Genomic DNA, 17,809 nt, shown 5'->3' with positions numbered 1-17,809 from the left:
ATTACTGTTCCCATCTTCACCTATGATGAGACTGAGGCTCAGAGAAGTTGCCTAAGGTAGCAAAGCAGATTGACTGGCCACCCAAGATTCAAACTCAGAACTTCCTCTGTCCTCTGTTCTCTTCGAGAGGTAAATTCAGAGGAATTTCTACTTTCACTCAATCCAGGGGAATTGTTTCAGAAGTTAGAACACCGACGAACAATCAAAGGACTGTAGCTCCAGGGCCGCCAGTTGTCAGTTTGTTTGGACACTGATGGACGAATCCATATCTGAGCCCTTGAGGGTCTTGAGACAGCATCGACAGTATTGGAACTTCACTTCCCAGCAAGCCCCGCGGCCAGCGCCGACGCGAGGCATGACGGGCACCTCTCCTCTTTCTCTTCTCTCCGAGAGACGCGGGGCAGAGATGTCATACGTCACAGCCTGACGTAGCGGCGCGCGGCATCCTGGGATGTGTAGTCTGGCCTGGACTTGGACGTCCCCTCGGATGAATGGGGCCGGGGTTGACAGCGAACTACAGCTCCTTGGCTGCCAGGGTTGGTCTTGGCAGCGGGGGAAGGAGAAACCGCGGTCGCCCCTGGGTAGAGCAGCTCTCGGGATCCGCTGCGATGGTCTGTTCCGCGGCGGAGGGCGTAGCCGGGCTTCCTGGGGTAGCGGTATAAGCGGGCGCTTCCTCTGCGCGTTCGCTCTCTTTCTCCTGCACCGGCCATGCGCCCAACCTTCGCGGTGGGCCTGGTTTTCGCAGGCTGTTGCAGTAATGTGATCTTCCTAGAGCTCCTGGTCCGGTGAGTGACCCTCTCGGGCCGTACTCAGGCTCCCGGGGCTGGACTGAGGAAGCCAGAGAAGAGGCGCCCACCCCAAGGGGCGCGGGGATCCAGTAGGGCGGCCTGAATTCCGGGTCCTGGTCTGAGCAGCCTGGGACCTGGCCGAGTGTGGTACTCCTGCTCACTCCTGCGCTGTCTCGCCTAACACAGTTTCACCGCATCGCTCTGAGCGTTCACTCAAGGTGTTGGCCGTCGTCACCTCTTTTTCTCACACTGAGGGATTGAAGCTTTGAGAGTTTTCACGTCACTGCCCCAGAGTGAGCAGGGAACTTAACTTCCAACTTCAGCTGTCTTTTCGATTCCTGTTAATGCCACATATTTGTCTCGAAGTTTTTAAAATTTTTTTACTTAGGAAACTGTCATTTTGTATACGCTGCAAAGAAAGTTTCATTTGTATTAAAGTGTTCTGCAAAGCATTTGGTTTTGGGGGGCCTTAGAGATGATTATGAGTATGGAGTTGAGCAGATTCTTATTTTTGCAGAAAGTCGGGCCAGGTGATCCCAGAGAGCATTTCCAGTTTTAAGATATTATAGTCATTAGTTTGGGAAGCATGCATTTTGAGGTGTTGATTGTATAAATTGAGAATGACTATGTCACTTTCTCAAAAGGAAATTAGGTTGGCTTTATTGAGGGAGCGTCCAAATATGAATATGGATGTGTAAAGTGCAAAAGATAAAACTGCTGCAGAAAAGGCCCAGGACTGAAACCTCAAAATTATAAATTTTAGTCTTTGGACTAGGTCACTCACTGGCTGTGTGACTTTTTCAAGTTAGTTAGCCTTTCTGGGTCTCTGTTTCCATACTGTAAAATTATAAATATGGTGCTATCTGGTTCAATGTTTTTGAATCAATACATTATTTACATTGATCATCAGAGCAGTCTATGCGGAAGATAGGGCAAGAATTATAATCCCTATTTTACTGAAAGTGAAACAGAGGCCCAAAGAAATTAAATGGCCTTTCAAGACCATACTTTTAAGTGGCAGAGCTAAAATTAGTATCCAAATAGTCTAAACTCCTAGTCCAATACGTTTTTCAACCTTCCTGTTATTTTTTTTAACTTGAACAGCCCCTAGATTTTGATCACTCAATTTTTCATGTGATGTCTCTGGAAATGTATTTTATATTCATAATACCATTGAATGAATCATTTTGAAGTAACCGGTTTACTTAAGGTAAATTCTGCCCAGTTTATTTTTTGTTATTATAGCATGTGACATTCTGCTTTGCAGAAAGTGTTGATAAAGATCTGTCATTTGTCATTTTTGGCTGTAGGTGGTGTAGGATATGAAAATGAAATAAAAATGTATCTGGCTGTAAGTCTAGTGCCCCTCATAAGAAAGTAACCTTGGATATTGGTTTAAAAATATAAAAAAACGATATTATCAGGCATGCTATGAAAATAAAGATCAGAGAATTATAATGTAATAGTCGTATTGAATATGCCATTAATTTAAATTAAATCTTGCCAAAAACTGTGTGATGTCAGAATATGCTAGCACCTAAAGCCCCTCTTTACTAGTTATGAGCCCTTCAGTAAATTACAGACTCCCTGAGTTTGTTCTCCCAAGAGGAAAAGGGGGTTGGGAAGGGTTGTGATGGCTTTACCAGCCTCACAGTAAGTTTGAAGGATTGGTTGAGATACATTGGTAAAGCCTGAAGCATTGTCGTAGTCTGCATTTCTTCCTTTCTAATTACTTTTATTACAACAAGTATATCTTTTATTAGATGTTCCTGAAAAGTTGTGGATAAATCTAACTTTACAAAATGTTTATGTGCATTTAGGAACTTCTCTTTAGAGAATAATTTGTAAATAAATCATCATTCCTTATTTATCTTTTTTGTAAATCTGTATTTTTGCGTAGAGCATTGGATTTTTATAAAGTAGGGAGGGGGCATGTTTATTATGATGATGAGTGGTACAATGGATTGAATAACAGCTTTTTCCTGATTTGCATAGGGAAATCATGACTTCTCATGTTATAGATCAATAAAATAAATGGCTGGATCAGATGGTCTGTAAAGTTCTTTCTAGATAAGGCCATCTTGGAATTTGTGAATTTATCTTAGGACATCAAGGTGGAAAGCTCATAAATTTTTATAGAACAGGAACTGTTCTTTTTATATGGCTTCCTTAGAAATATTAGGTGCCCTAATAAAATGGTAAGTAGAACACTAAATATAAATGGAAATGCTAAAGTGACTTGCAGGAAGAAGAGAACATTTTAAAATCATTTTCCTCAAATTGGAAGCAAATTTATTTTTCTTTTTAATTTTCATACCTAAAGTTGAAATGTATAATAAAATATGAAGCACAGTGCATTGTACAGAGCAGATGCTTGACACCATTTGTTTGCCTTGGGACCCTGGGAGTTTTACATTTACTGTCTTTAGCTCGGAAATGGGCATAACAATACCTATCCCCATAAATAAAGATAAAATTAAAAAGTGCTATGATGCCTTAAAAGAAAATCCTATTGTGAATGCACTTGTAAAATTGGAAGTTTTTTTTTTTGTATTCAGTTGTATAATAAGTTATACATATTTGCTTATCATAGCATCCGCACATTCATTCACTTGGTTGAGTGAATACCAGATACTGTCCAGAGGGTGGGAATACAAAGACAAATAGGACATGGTCCATCCTCTGAAGAAGTTCACAGTCTGGTCCTGGGAGACAGACAAGCCATTGCAGCATCTTTGGTGCTCTGGTGGAAGTGTGTGCTGTGGGGAGCTGGCCAGACAATGCACTAAACAGTTTAGGAGAGGGCTGGTAAGCGGAGCCAACAGGGAGATGTTCAAGGATGTTTTTTAGCTGAACCATCCTTCCTGTGGCCCTGATTTCATATGTCTCACTTTCCGTGTTTGGCTCCCCCATCTCCTTGAGAGCAGAATCAGGTTTCAGTTGCCTTGGAAACTCCCTTGACAGTTAGCACCTAACTACACATAATATGTTCTCCATGATTGTTCTTCAATTGAATTGAAAACTTTTGGTAAAGAGAGAGTGAAAGGGAAAGCAAGGAAGCTTAATGAGCTTCTTTTTGACTAATTTGTGTGCTTGGCATTTGACCTGTTTTCTCGTTGAATCCTCACTACAACATTAAAATATATTAATTCCATTTTATAGATGAGTAAACTGGTCAGTATGCTTTAAAAGAATTAAAGGGTTACTGTACTTAAGATTGAAGGCTTTTCAATCTGCAAGGTCCTAAATATTTGTCATCCTGAAATTCTGTTCTTTGCCTTTTTTCCCTATGTGACAGGCTCTGTGTTATTTATTTTTCAGGGATTGGCTCATTTTACTCTACAGTAAACCAGTGAGATAGGCATTGTTTCCATTTCCTGGGCTGCTCAAACAAATACCAAGGCAGTGGTTCAACTTAAACAATGGGGAATTTATTTGCTTGAGGTTTTGAGGCTAAAAGAAAGTACAAATTAAGGCATCATCAGGTGATGCTTTCTTTCCAACAACTGTGGCGCTCTGGGGCTGGCTGCCGCTGATCCTGGGTTCTTAGCTTTCACATGGCAAGGCACATGGTGGCGAGTCCTGGTCTCTTCCTTTTCATCTGGGTTCAGCTTCTTACCTCCCTTGGCTCTCTTTCTCTGTCTGAATTTCATTCAGCTTATAAAGGACTCCAGCAATAGGATTAAGACCCATCCTGATAGAGTAAGTGAAGTAATCTCATCAAAAGATCCTATTTACAATTGTTTCATACCCGCAGGAATGGATTAAATTTAAGAACATGTTTTTCTGAGTTACAGACAACTTCAAAGCACCATAGACCCTAACGCTATTTCCATTTTAAAGATGAGAAAGTTAGACTTAGGGTAACTTCCACTGTCACATTGTAAGAGCTGGCTCCTACATAGCAGTCTGTACTTTCAACCACTGTGAGGCACATTGGTTCTAAAAACCCCATGTCAACACATAAGAATTACCTGTGCATCTTACACTCAGACAGATACGTGTGTGCACACACCCACGCATGCACCCTACCTGAGCCTTTCTCCTACTTAGACTAATGGTTCTCAACTCTGGCTGCCCTTTCCAGATCCTAGGTCCCTACTCCAGACCAATTAAATTTGAATTGCAGGGGAGAGGTTTCTCAAGCATGTGAGTTTTTGAAAAAATAGGTGATCCTGATGCCTAGCCAGAGTTTAAAAGCACTGCTTTTGGAGCTATCTAGAGTAAAAGCTCCCTTGCCACTCACTCATAGTTAGGCTAATGGTTTTTATTAGCTCTTTGAATGAGGTACATGTCTTACATGGTCATTTTTGGATTCCTGCAACTTTGAGCCCTGTCCCTTGAACATAATAAGAGCTCAAAGAGAAATTGTTGAATTGAATATAAAGCAGGAGTTTTCAAGGAAATCTTCAAAGGCAGTGGAGCTTAAAGAGTTCTAACAATTCTGCTTTAGATGACAAGCGTAGCTCTGTACGATGGCTTATGTCTGGGATTGTCTATGTTTATGCCTCATTGGTGTATTTGAGAATCTGTATATCTGACATTCCTATTTAATAACCATACCACCAATAGAGAATGGAGCTGTTTTTAATAAAAAGCATTATATTAATATGTAATAATATAGTTAAACCCCTTTAATCTCTAACTTCAATGAAATGTCTTTGGTCATGATGAAAATACAGAATATGAAGGCTGATAAATATTGGAAATATTGAAATTTGGCAGCTTTAGCAAGGCAGACAACAAATTTCTCACTTTGTACTTCTTCCAGTTACTCAGCAGACCCCTGTGAAGGACAAGTTCAAGAAAACCATAAGCATTTTAAGTAACTAATTTTCAGAGTGCCTCAAGAGGGATGTCAGAAGGAATTTTTCTACCTTGTAAATTTGTTCCTAGCAGTCACTGTGGAAGATTCCCCAACTCTTGAGATTGATGGAGAGGCTTGATTTAATTCTAGGAACATTTGTTGAGTGCCTTCTATATTCAAAACCCTGTGTTGTGTTGTGGAGAATCTTGTTTACATTATCATACTTTTTTGATGTGTTTTTCTTAATTGCCTCTTTCCTGATATATTTTATATCACTTTATGTAGGATATGTATATCTATACTAGGATCCTGACTAAAAGTCATCTTGGTCAAGTGAGGATCCCAGTTGAGAACATATGACCAGTTTCCTACAGTATACTGGGGAAATCGTATCACAGTTCTAGGATTGAGTACATCAGAGGGATTCTCACACATGGCTTCATAATCTCAGAGAGGAGTAAAATATCAAAGCATGACATTCAGGGTTTTTCTCAGTGAAGTATAGTGCTAAATGTCTGTGATACATGGAATATGAAAACTTAGATAAAGAAAAACAGTGGGTAATAGAAACTTATCTTCCCTCTTATTCTGTAACTTTGAATATAACACACTGATCAGTGCCCTTTATCTGTTTTTGTGCCTTTTTCCCCTCTTATTGTTATCTCCTTATATAGGAAACACCCAGGATGTGGGAATATTGTGACATTTGCACAATTTTTATTTATTGCTGTGGAAGGCTTCCTCTTTGAAACTGATTTGGGAAGGAAGCGGCCAGCTATCCCAATAAGGTATGGCATATTGAACTCTCTTTTAACTTGTGTTTGTTTGTTTTTTTAAAGTTAAAAGCTTTTCTGATAACTATATAAAAGGAATGTGAAACATCCTCTTATAAGATTTCTATCAAAGATATCAATTTTCTCAATTTAATATGTTGCAAATATTAAATATGTTGAACCTATTTTTTAGTATGCAATTCCTGCTACAACACTCAAAATAACTATGATGGAGACAATTATATATATATATATATATATATGTATGTATTATAGAGTCTATCAAAAGGCCATGGCCAGATATTTTAAACTGTTATGTATGCTATCCTCTGTGTTGGTAAAGTTATCAGATATGCTAAGAGTAGTATCATTGTTCCTTTTTAAAGATGAATAGCAAGCTAAAGCAGAATTGTTGATTTCAGACTTCTGTCTGTTAGTCCAAATTTGCATAGCTCTACTCATGGGACCAAATAGGAGACAAGGCAGTTCTTACAATAAACAAGGTATTGAAAATCTGCATTTTAGCTGTGAGAGACGTGATAAAAATGTAATTCATCCAATTTTGAGTATTTAGTAGGATGCTGTCACTTAATGCCTTTGAGGAAGACGTTCTGTGTGAATGTACTAAACTGAAGGCTCATTGCTGTTGCTATTCTTTTACAGGATTCGTGTGTTGCCTGCTGTTCTAGTTTGCTAGGTGCCAGAATGCAATATACCAGAGACAACCGCTTTTGAAAAGGGGAATTTAATAAGTTGCAAGTTAACAGTTTTTAGGCCATGGAAACATCCCAATTAAAGCAAGTTTATAGAAATGTCCAATCTAAAGCATCCAGGGAAAGATACCTTGATTCAGGAAGGCTGATGGAGTTCAGGGTTTCTCTCTCAAGTGAAAAGGCACATGGCAAACATAGTCAGGGCTTCTCTCTCGGCTGGAAGGGCACATAGCGAACACAATGTTCTGTTCTGTGGGAGGCATTTTCCTTCTTCATCTCCAAAATTTGCTGGCCAGTGGACTCCCTGCTTTGTGGTTCACTGGCATTCTGTTGTCCTTCTCTGCTCTCTCTGAATTCCCGTTTTCCAAAATGTCTCATCTTTTATAGGCTTCCAGTAAAGTAATCAAGACTCACGTAGAATGGGTGGGTCTTGATTGGTCTCCACCTAATCTGTTTTAAGAACCACTCTTGATTGAGTCACATCCCCAGGGCAGTGATCTAATTAAAGTTTCAAACATACAGTACTGAATAGAGATTAGAAGAAACAGCTGCCTTTACAAAATGGGATTAGGATTAAAACATGGCTTTTCTAGGGTACATACATCCTTTCAAACTGGCACACCTGCCATGGAATATCTGGCTGAATTTTGTTATTAATACTGTACTTTTAAATTTCCCAATGTGATGCTAAATGTTATGAATACATTTTTGTTGCTTTTCATTTCAATATCTGCAAAAAACTTTGTGCTTCCAAAGACTAGCATTTATATCACAGGAGGAGCCACAGCACTTTTTAACTCCTCTGACCTTGTCTGTCCTCCTTCCCACTTTCTCTTCATATCCCTGCTGCCACTGACATAGTTCAGGAACATATTTGCTCTTGCCATAACTTTTTTGCAAGTGTCGTAGCTGATTGATCTCCCTGCCTCCTGCCTCTTCATCCTTCCATTTCAACTTCCTATGGTTTTATCATTTTACCTCCCTCTCACAGCCCTCAGGGGTTACCATTATGTTCAGAATGAAGTCCAAACTCCTGAACCTCTTCTTTGATCTGTCCCATGTGTGTCCTATTTGTGGTGGATAGTTTATTTTCTGTGTGTAAAGCCTGTGACGAAATCTTACTTATGTCATTCATTCACATAAGTGATTTTTAAGCAGTGCTATGTTGCAATGTAGAGTATATTGGTATCACTTACCCTGAAAGGCCCTGATGAACTTGTTTATCTCCAAATGGTATCTTTTCACAACAGGATAAGAAAATTTGGCAAAAAAATATTGTGAAGTTGCCATGAATGGTATATTATTTAGAAGCTGTGAAGAAGTTACTGCTAGGAACTTTGAGTATATGTAAGACTGTGTCCTGTACTTATTGTAAAGTTCTTAAACTTTCCAGACTGAATTTAGCTCTGGCTTGATTCCTAATAGGATATATGGCTTAATACCTAGTCAACAACAAAGAATAGGTTTTTGTCAGGAAAGCTAACCTGTCATATTCTTCAGATGTGCAAAGGTAGGAAGAAGTTAGAAATCTGTACTAAAAATCAGCATTTGCTGAGGAGTATAGAACTATTTGCATATAAGAAAAAGAATTCCATGATTAAAATGGTAAGACAACATTAGATGTGACTTTTCAGAATCCTTAATTTGTTAACTGATTACCGTCACAACTCCTAGGGACTTTTGTTTGTTAAAGCTGCCAGAATGTAATATACCAGAAATAGAACGGCTTTTAAAAGGGGAGTTTATTAAGTTGCAGTTTACAGTTGTAAGGCTATAAAAATGTCTAAACTAAGGCATGCATGGAAAGCTACATTGATTCAAGAAAGGCCAATGAGTCTGAAACACCCATGTCAGCTGGGGAGGCACATGGTGGTAACTGCTAGCTTTCGCTCCTAACTAGCTTTGTAGTATGACTTCCCTAGGGGCATTTTCTTTCTGCATCTCCAAAGGTCTCTTGCTGTGTGGGCTCTGAAGCTCTTTCCAAAATGGTTCCCTCTTAAAGGACTCCAGTAAGCAAGCCTACTTTGAATAGGTAGAGACAAATCTCCATGGAAATCACCTAACCAAAAGGTCCCACTCACAATTAGGTGAGTCACATCTCCATGGAAACAACTTAATCAAAAGGATCCCATCCAGCAATATTGAGTGAGGATTAAAGAACATGGCTTTTCTGGGATACGCAACAGTTTCAAACCAGCACAAGACTATTCTTGGAAACTTGGCTTCCCCCAATTTTTTTACCCTTTTTTTGTAAAACATCTCTGGAAAATTAGTGGTTCAGGAAATATGCTTTGAGAAACATTATTCCAGGTATTCTAAAATCTGTACAACTCAAGTACTTAATACAGATCATCAGATAGCTTCAGGCCCAGCCTGTATCTTTGTCTCCTTCCCACTCCCCACCCCAGCCTCATATTCCTGAATTGTTCCTTGATGTACAATTGTACTGTAAAGAAACCTCATTGTGAACAGTCATGAGTGACATTTCTTTCCTGAAACAGTAAAAGAAATAGTTGTACTTCTGATTTAAATAATCATGCCCCCTTTTTGCCTTGGAGTTAAAGAGCTGAGAAGAATATTCGTGACTTACCACAAGTAAATACATGGGAACTGGTAGCAAATTAAACTTCCAATTTTATTGTTTGTTTATCTTACCTTTGCCCTGCATTCTTTAGTCATTTATCTCAAATTTTTTTTTCTCTTTTTGAATTGTTAGGTTGAATCCTATGAAATTGCTGATTATTTTACCTTTTGACTTACTAAAAAATGACAAGTTTTGTGGCTTAACTTAATGTGTATAAAAGACATCTTAAGCATTTTCTTAAAATGGAGACGTATAAATGTAAAATTATTTCATTCATTTATTTGTTCATTTGTTATATTGTTATATTTGTTATAATATATGTTCATATATTATTCCTTTATCTTTCTAAGTTATTAAGGTTACTGGATTTTTTTTTTTTTTTTAGTTTTTTTTTTAAATTATTTTAAGACTTATAAACTCTCAAAAAACAGAGACCTCAATTTTAAACACAAAGCTCTACAAGTCAAATGATGTACTTATTAATTTGGAGTCCATTGATTGATGGCATGGACTCCATTGATTCGTGGCGTGGACTTTTAACAGTTGCCAAGCCAATCTTTTCTTTAAAAATAGTGAAAATTAATAGTATAAACCAGTGTATGTAGTAAATATTTGAGAGAATTAACCATTTTTAAGTTTGTCAGAGGTATATGAAAATTACATACAAATAACTGATCCAATAGTAAAAATTATTCATTCACTTAATAATGTGTATCATCTAATATAAGCAAAACCTGGCCTTAAGTTGCTATGCATAAAGTAATACTGTTTCATGAAACATATTATATGATGCAAACTTTTTCCATGTTAGCCTGGTTTATGAAGTATTTTTATATGTTCTTAGTATCTAACTTCACATGATAGTAGTGATACAGTTTTTCACTACTGAGGGAATAAGCAAAATTCATTTTTTTAATTGAAGCTGTATTCGATTTCTATGCTTGATTTTCATAAAATGGTTGATTCTGTGTGATGTGAATTATCTTTGCATTTCAGGAACTATGCCATAATGGTGACCATGTTCTTCACTGTCAGTGTAATGAACAACTATGCCCTGAATCTCAACATTGCCATGCCCCTTCATATGATCTTTAGATCTGTAAGTGCCTCTGGGTCATGTGAATGTGTTCCTCTGAAATGTATACCTAAGTAGGTAGAATGAACACTTGGCAAAAGCAGCGAAGTCTTTTACTAAGAGAGGTGTAGGGTATAAGAATAGTTTCAATGAATGACTGACCAGAGAATGGCTTTCATCTTATAAGTAAGGCAACAAGAGAGAAATGTGAATGTAGAGGTTTTGCTTTTATTCCTTTTATTTTGGGTCTTATGGGTGATTAATTAAGAGGAAAATTAAAATGCCCCTGGGAAGTAGGTTTTACCTTTAATTTCCTTCCTCTAGTTGATTTTATAATCAAACTTGCTGTTAATGTCACTTCTGATCCCTATCACTTTTTTTTTGTTTCTTTTATTAAATTAAGCTTACTTCAATACATGAAGCAGGTACATCTCTTTTCTGATTTTTTTAAGCAGTGACTTGACATAATTAAATAAAAGAAAATTATTGATGAAAATTATTGACAATTCCTCCCAAACTGTGATGTGAGAGCTATGTGGAGAATGCATATAAATAAGAGCAAAGTGTTCCCTGAAGAACAGAAAGGACTTCAAGGAGAATACAGTTAGGATTGCAGAAGAATGCAAAATAGGTGATATTTGGAGTTATAACATTCTGTGTGGTCTGGGATTTTTGTGAGATTGTCGATACTGATCCTAAAGGGGCTCTCCAGGGCTGATCATAATCACTAAGTTCATCTTCAGAATATTAAACGTATAGTAGACTTGCAGTAAATAACTTGGTGATTGATTGGCATCTTTTCAGAGAAGAGATATATCCTTGCATGATTTCTTTCACTGCAACTGGTGGGAAGTAAATAACTGAAAAATTTTGACAAAAAATAAGTCTGTGATATAAATTATTCCTTCGATCATGCTTACTCTCACTGTCATCTTTTAAAGGTTTTATTATTATATATGATAGTTTTTTTATGGTCTAAACATTTTGCCATCATACGAAAACTGAACCTTGTTAACTATTCATCCTAACCTCTTTCCAGCCGCTTTTCCCTTATGTGTGTTTTTATTTATCTTAAATTACATTACTTTTTTCCCCAGTGCAAACTTTGTTACTGTTTTCTCCTTTTTACAGGGTTCTCTAATTGCCAATATGATTCTAGGAATTATCATTTTGAAGAAGAGGTAAATAATGCACTTCTGTATTTTATATGTAGGTATAATACCCTGAGCCACCATCCTTAAGCTAGTCATCTGGATTCCTTTTTTCATAGTGTTGATGTTTGCTCTTGGCCATTTGCCTTTTTCTTAGTTCTCTCTTGACCAGTGAGTCACATTCCTGAGGAATCTGACTAGGCAAGAGGCACCACCTCTGACTGTGGAGCAGTGTTTTTCCTTGTAGAACTGACTAGCTCTTATCATCACTGAATCCTTAATACCATGCTAACCTATAAGCCAATTTTTCTAGAACTGCACTATCCAATATGGATACCAGCCATGTGTGACTACCTTCACCTACATGAAAATTATTTAAAAGGAAGTCAAATGAAATATTTACTTTATCAGTCTCACTAGCATGTTTTAAAAGGCTCAGTAGCCACATGTGGCTAGTAGCTGCCACATTGGAGAGCCCAGATATAGGCACCAGTTCTGTTGGATGATGCTGTCATAGAATGTGTTTTATCAGTACAATGCAATGAACTAAGAAATAATCATACATGTTAAAAAGGAAATTCCTATTAAAGGCCTAAGTGGCCAAGAAAATTGAATGAAAGATTTCAGGACTGTTCTTTGTGACTCTTTCACTAGTGGATATCTTATAAATAGGAATGAAAAATATAAGTACCAGGATTTTTTTTCAAAGTATATGTCTCCCACTGTCGTTCTGCCCAAGAAGGAGGTACACTAGGGGAGAGACAGCACATACAGTCTGGAAACTTTCTCAGGGAATGTCCACCCTTAACTATTAAGACCAAAGCTGTACAAGTCGATGCCTACTTTTCAGTGTGTTATCTATCCAGCCCCCATACTGGATCTGTGTACCAGCTTGGAAAGTAGTCTGTTAATGTAATCTGGGAGCCCAGAGTTTTTAAGTAATAAAGGTTGTCATAAAAAGGACAATTGGCCTGTCCTATTAGACCCCTTACACAGACTCTTTATCTCCTGAGACTTATGTATCAATATTAGCGTGTGATTTCTTTCTTCTGGGTTATATGCATTTAAGCATACATGTATAGTGATCAGGCTTGTTAGGTTTGAAGTGACCATTGTGCCTCTTGGGAGCAGTGCAATTACCAAATTACCACCTTGGGACTGACCTGTGGTCCTTCTAACCTTTGATTTGACCCTATAACAGGGATATAAAAGAACATGTTATAGGACTTGCATGCTCCTAATATTGCTCCAAAATGTCAGGGTTCTTGTTTCTTAGGAACTTGTTTGGGTATCTCATCGTGTATCTGTCTAAACCTTTGTTTCTCTCGTTTCAGTGTGTATCATCTTTAGGGTAGGAATTTCTGTAAGTTAAACATCTAGTTTAGTAAATTGGTAACTTAGTCTCTCTTTTTATTAATCTTGTGTAGAAGCCCCTGAAGCTCATACTGTGCTCCTCATTCCAGGATTAAAAGTCCAAATCTAGGTTTACCTTAACTATGCCGGGTTTACCTTAACTGTGCCCTACATTACTTTTTAGGCTTTAGTTTTAACTTCTTCTTCTCTGTCTTTCCAGACTGAAAAGTTACATTAATCTTCAGATCTGCCTCTAATTGTGTAATTTACTCACCCTACCCCGCTTCTCTAAATTGGTTTTGACTCTGTTAGTTCCCTATCTACTTCTTAGTCAGTTCTTTTGCTCTTTTATGAGGTATTATTGCCAGAACTATGCCAAGATTTTGAGTAGAAAACCTCAGATACTTCATCCTATAGATTTAATTTCTTTTAATTTTTGCCTGAGGACTTTTACTTTATCACCAAAGTCCTGAGAGGGATGCTAACAATACTATTTTAGTTAATGTGAAATGCAGTAATGTTATTACTGCTTAATAATTCCGTAAATTGAATATTCCTCCCTTTATCTAACTATACCAACATTTAAAAGCATTTAAGTCACTCAGAGACTTTTAAAATAATTCCCTCCCCTGAAAACGGATGGTTGATTTATTTTCTGAGTATTGGCTCCTGCTACTTTTATCTGATATTCTGGTCTTCCTTTTGTGTGGTGTGCATCTTAGGGCCCAGCTTGGGCCTCCTAAAGGTAGGAAAAACAATAGATCCAGTTAAGAATTGAGTTAGGCTTTGATTTGGATTCTTGGAGCAGAAGGGAATGTCATGTTTCTGGTCTTGTTTTTGAAACAAACTATTGGAAACAAATTATTTTTGAACAATACCAGGATAGGTGTTGTTTAGAAATAAATCAGCTTTTGATTTTTCACATATATACTTACAAAGAATCTGCAGAGATTTCCTAAGACATATTTTAGTGATTTGTACTTTCATACAACATCTGACTATCATATCATTTTCAGATTCGTATCTGTGCTTTCCTAAGGTGTTTTCTTTCTTATTTTTGCAGATACAGTATATTCAAATATACCTCCATTGCCCTGGTGTCTGTAGGGATATTTATTTGCACTTTCATGTCAGCAAGGCATGTGGTAAGAATCAGTTCACAAATAATTTTTACTCAGTGCTTGCCATGGGGGCCTAGGTATCAGGCACCTATTAATAAAATAAGTTTAAATGTTTGAGTAATGCAAGGATTCAAATCTCTTTCTGAAAGAGAAGAATGGAGGGAAGGGGGTAGTACAAATATTTCCCTTATGTTTAAACATCTTACCTATAGTTCTGGTGTTTATAACTGATATTTTTTCTTATTTCCTAGACTTCCCAATCCAGCTTGAGTGAAAATGATGGATTCCAAGCATTTACATGGTGGTTACTAGGTAAGTACTGTAATTACAACAAAGCTAATTGCCTCTGTAGTTACATTTGCTGGGTTTTCTCCCAAGAGGCCTGTCTCTTGGCGAGAAGATTTGGCTAAACAAATTATGCCAGAAAAGGGAGGAGCAACTGGGATAATATATCTCTGAATTTTAGTATTCAAGAAATGGAAGAAAGAAGCTGTTCACTCTCATAGCAGTCTCTTCTACAACATGAATCCATGTTTTTCTTGGTTGCCACTGATATAGTGTTTTATAGTTTGCTAATGCAGTTGGAAATGCAATATACTAGAACTAGGTTGGCTTTTATAACAGTTTTTTAAGTTACAAGTTCACAGTTCTAAAGCCATAACAAACTAAGGCATCCAGATAAAGATATCTTGACTCAAGAAAGGTTAATGGCCTCTGGAACACCTCTGTCAGCTGGGAAGGCGCATGGCTGGAGTCTGCTGGTCCTTTGACTTCTGGTTTCAAACAGCTTTCCCCAGTACATTTTCTTTCTGCATCTCCATATATCTCTGTGTCAGCTCTAAGCTTTTTCCAAAATGCTTCCTTCCTAAAGAACTCCAGTAAGTGGATTAAGACCCACCTTGAATAGGTAGAGACGTATCTTCATGGAAACCACTCAATCGAAAGGTCCCACCCTAAACAATAGGTGTGCCCCCAGAAGACTGGATAAGGAAAAAGAACATGGCTTTTCTGGAGTTTACAGCAGCCTCAAACCAGCACATATAGAAAGAAAAGTGCACATCTACTTGACCATCCCATTCTTTGGGATTAGTGTTTAGAGTATCATCTATTTCTTCATAATCTGTCTGATGAGTAGACACTTCTGCAAAAGAAAGGCGCGTTAGAACAATTGACTCTTTAAATTTGCAGAAGACCCATTTCTAAATCTTAGAGATATTTTCTTCAAAAGTTAGGTATTCCTAAGGCAGTGTTCCCAAACCTGACTGATCGTCAGAATCTCCTGGGGATTTTTTTTTTTAATGCAAGTATCTCTTTGTGGAATTAATTAGATAACTTCTGTAGAGTTTTGTTTTCATGTTATATGACATGAGAAGTGAAACTTTCCAGGTGCTGTTAGTGATAACAATAACAGATTGAGACTGACCAAGTGGAAGAGAAATAGGAATGAGAGAACTATGTTCTTCTGGATTTTGACTTTGAAATGTTATCTCTGTAGATTGCTATTCTCAACATAGAAAGAGCTCTTATAAGTTGTTAGAAAAACATTTTATCCAATAAGAAAAAGTTACAAAGGAAGTGAACATACAGTTCATGGGGAAAACAATTAATGCCCAGTAATTTTATAATCAGCTCCATGAGTCTAGTAATCAAAGAGTGCAGCTTAAAACAAAAGTGCAGTGTTTTTATTTTTAGCTTATCATATTGTCAAGATAATAAATAATAATTCTCATTGTTGCTGAGGGTGCAGTAAGACAACCAGTCTCATATAAACTGTTAGAGGTTCAAATTGAGACAGGCTTTCTGGGGAAAAATAATTGTATATTGAGTTTTTAAAATGTTCAAAACCTTTGACTCCAAATTCCACTTATGAGAGTTTATCCTAAGGAAATAATCATTTAAAAAAAAATTTATACGTGAGGATATACATTGATTTTAAGAATGAAATCATTAGAAATAATCTAATCATTCTTATATTTTAAGACATGTAAGTATGGTACATCCACATGATAGAATATTTTGCTGCCATTAAAACATACTTTTGAAAAAAATTTTACAGACTTGAAGGAAAAGTCCAGGAAAATTATGGTGAAAAAAACAAGATATAAGATTATATATTCAATCTGACCCTGTCTTAATGCAAAAAATGTATACATAAATGTATTTAGACGTGTAAATAGCTGTAAAAGATGGGATGGTAGTATTGGGGCTGCTTCTAATTTACTTTTAAAATTTTTCTATATGTTCTTCAATTAGTTTGTAATATTTCTATAATTTTTAAAGAATCAATAAATGTTCTTTAAGAAAACTTCTGGAAATTGAGAAATGCAGGCATCTTATAACCCAGTGTTTGCTTTTTAGGTATTGGGGCTCTGACTTTTGCTCTTCTGATATCAGCAAGGATGGGTATATTTCAAGAGACTCTATACAAACAATTTGGAAAGCACTCCAAGGAGGCTTTATTTTATAATGTAAGCAATGTTTTGAACTGGAGAAGGTGAAAATTGCTAAATGCCTTATGTTATGTCAAACAAAAATTCTTCTTATGTAGTTGAAGGATCAGTTTATCTTGATCCTTTGGGACTGAAGTTCTCTGAATGGGAAGCTAATGTGTAGCCTGAGCCACAAGATGATCAGTTCCTACCCAGGGTGATCATGATCAACCAATGTGAATAAAACCTGTGTCATAACCAGGGGCAGCTGAAGGGACAAGGAACTCACCTCCAATGTTCCTGTAGATTACATCATGTTAAAACCTATAGAAAAACCCGGAAGTGTAAAATAAGTTCCAAAAGCAAGATGCCAAGGGCAATAAATGCAGGGAGACATTTGAGAGAATTTGGGGAGGATAGGAATGAGGGGAATAAATCACCCAGAGGGCTTTATTCATTTGATAGAGAATTGAATTAGCTAAGTACATATTTGAACCTCTTTTGTTTTAAATGGATGATCTAGAGCCACCTTCTGTAACTTTCCTTTCCCCTTTCTCTCTTTCTCCTTGCTGTAATGACCAAAGCACAGCCCCTCAAGGTCACTGTGAGGTAGTTGCCACATGCTGTTACCGCAGGGATTGCTTTGATGCCAACCCTTTGTACTGCAGTTACAAACATTTTAATTGTAGACATTTAATTGGAACTAGATTATACTGGTGGGAATTTAAAAAAGAAAGGAGCATTCTCTTTGGTTCACGTCTCTCTTTTAGAACATCGCCTCACACATAGTAACTGCTCAGTAAACTGCTCAGTAGCTGTGATTTATTGTTACTGTGGTGGTGGTGGTGGGTTGCTGCTAAGTGCATAAAGGTTTGTTGACCATATTGTTTCCTCTTCCTCTTCAACCTCTTTTCATTCTTGTCTTCGTATCTTTTTCCCCGACTTCTTATTTGTTCTCAAATCTCTCTTCCCTCTAGTTTCGTAAATTCCTTGAAATCTGCCTTTGAGGTCTTCG

The 17,809-nt window shown here is 37.3% G+C and overlaps 1 protein-coding gene across 1 annotated transcript in view; it reads left to right on the top strand.

The window, feature by feature from the left end:
* Positions 1–548: 548 nt before the first annotated feature.
* The window catches only part of SLC35B4 (solute carrier family 35 member B4), a 28,687-nt gene continuing 11,426 nt past the window's right edge, over positions 549–17,809 (top strand). The window contains exons 1-7 of the mRNA XM_077137125.1: positions 549–785; positions 6,270–6,383; positions 10,662–10,764; positions 11,872–11,921; positions 14,308–14,389; positions 14,617–14,677; positions 16,724–16,833. Coding sequence (XP_076993240.1) covers positions 709–785; positions 6,270–6,383; positions 10,662–10,764; positions 11,872–11,921; positions 14,308–14,389; positions 14,617–14,677; positions 16,724–16,833 — 597 coding nt within the window. The 5' untranslated portion in view covers positions 549–708. The remainder of the gene's footprint in view (positions 786–6,269; positions 6,384–10,661; positions 10,765–11,871; positions 11,922–14,307; positions 14,390–14,616; positions 14,678–16,723; positions 16,834–17,809) is intronic.

This window comes from Tamandua tetradactyla, chromosome 1 (assembly GCF_023851605.1).
Source record: "Tamandua tetradactyla isolate mTamTet1 chromosome 1, mTamTet1.pri, whole genome shotgun sequence".
Taxonomy (NCBI): domain Eukaryota; kingdom Metazoa; phylum Chordata; class Mammalia; order Pilosa; family Myrmecophagidae; genus Tamandua; species Tamandua tetradactyla.
This window is presented reverse-complemented; position numbering and strand designations above follow the sequence as displayed.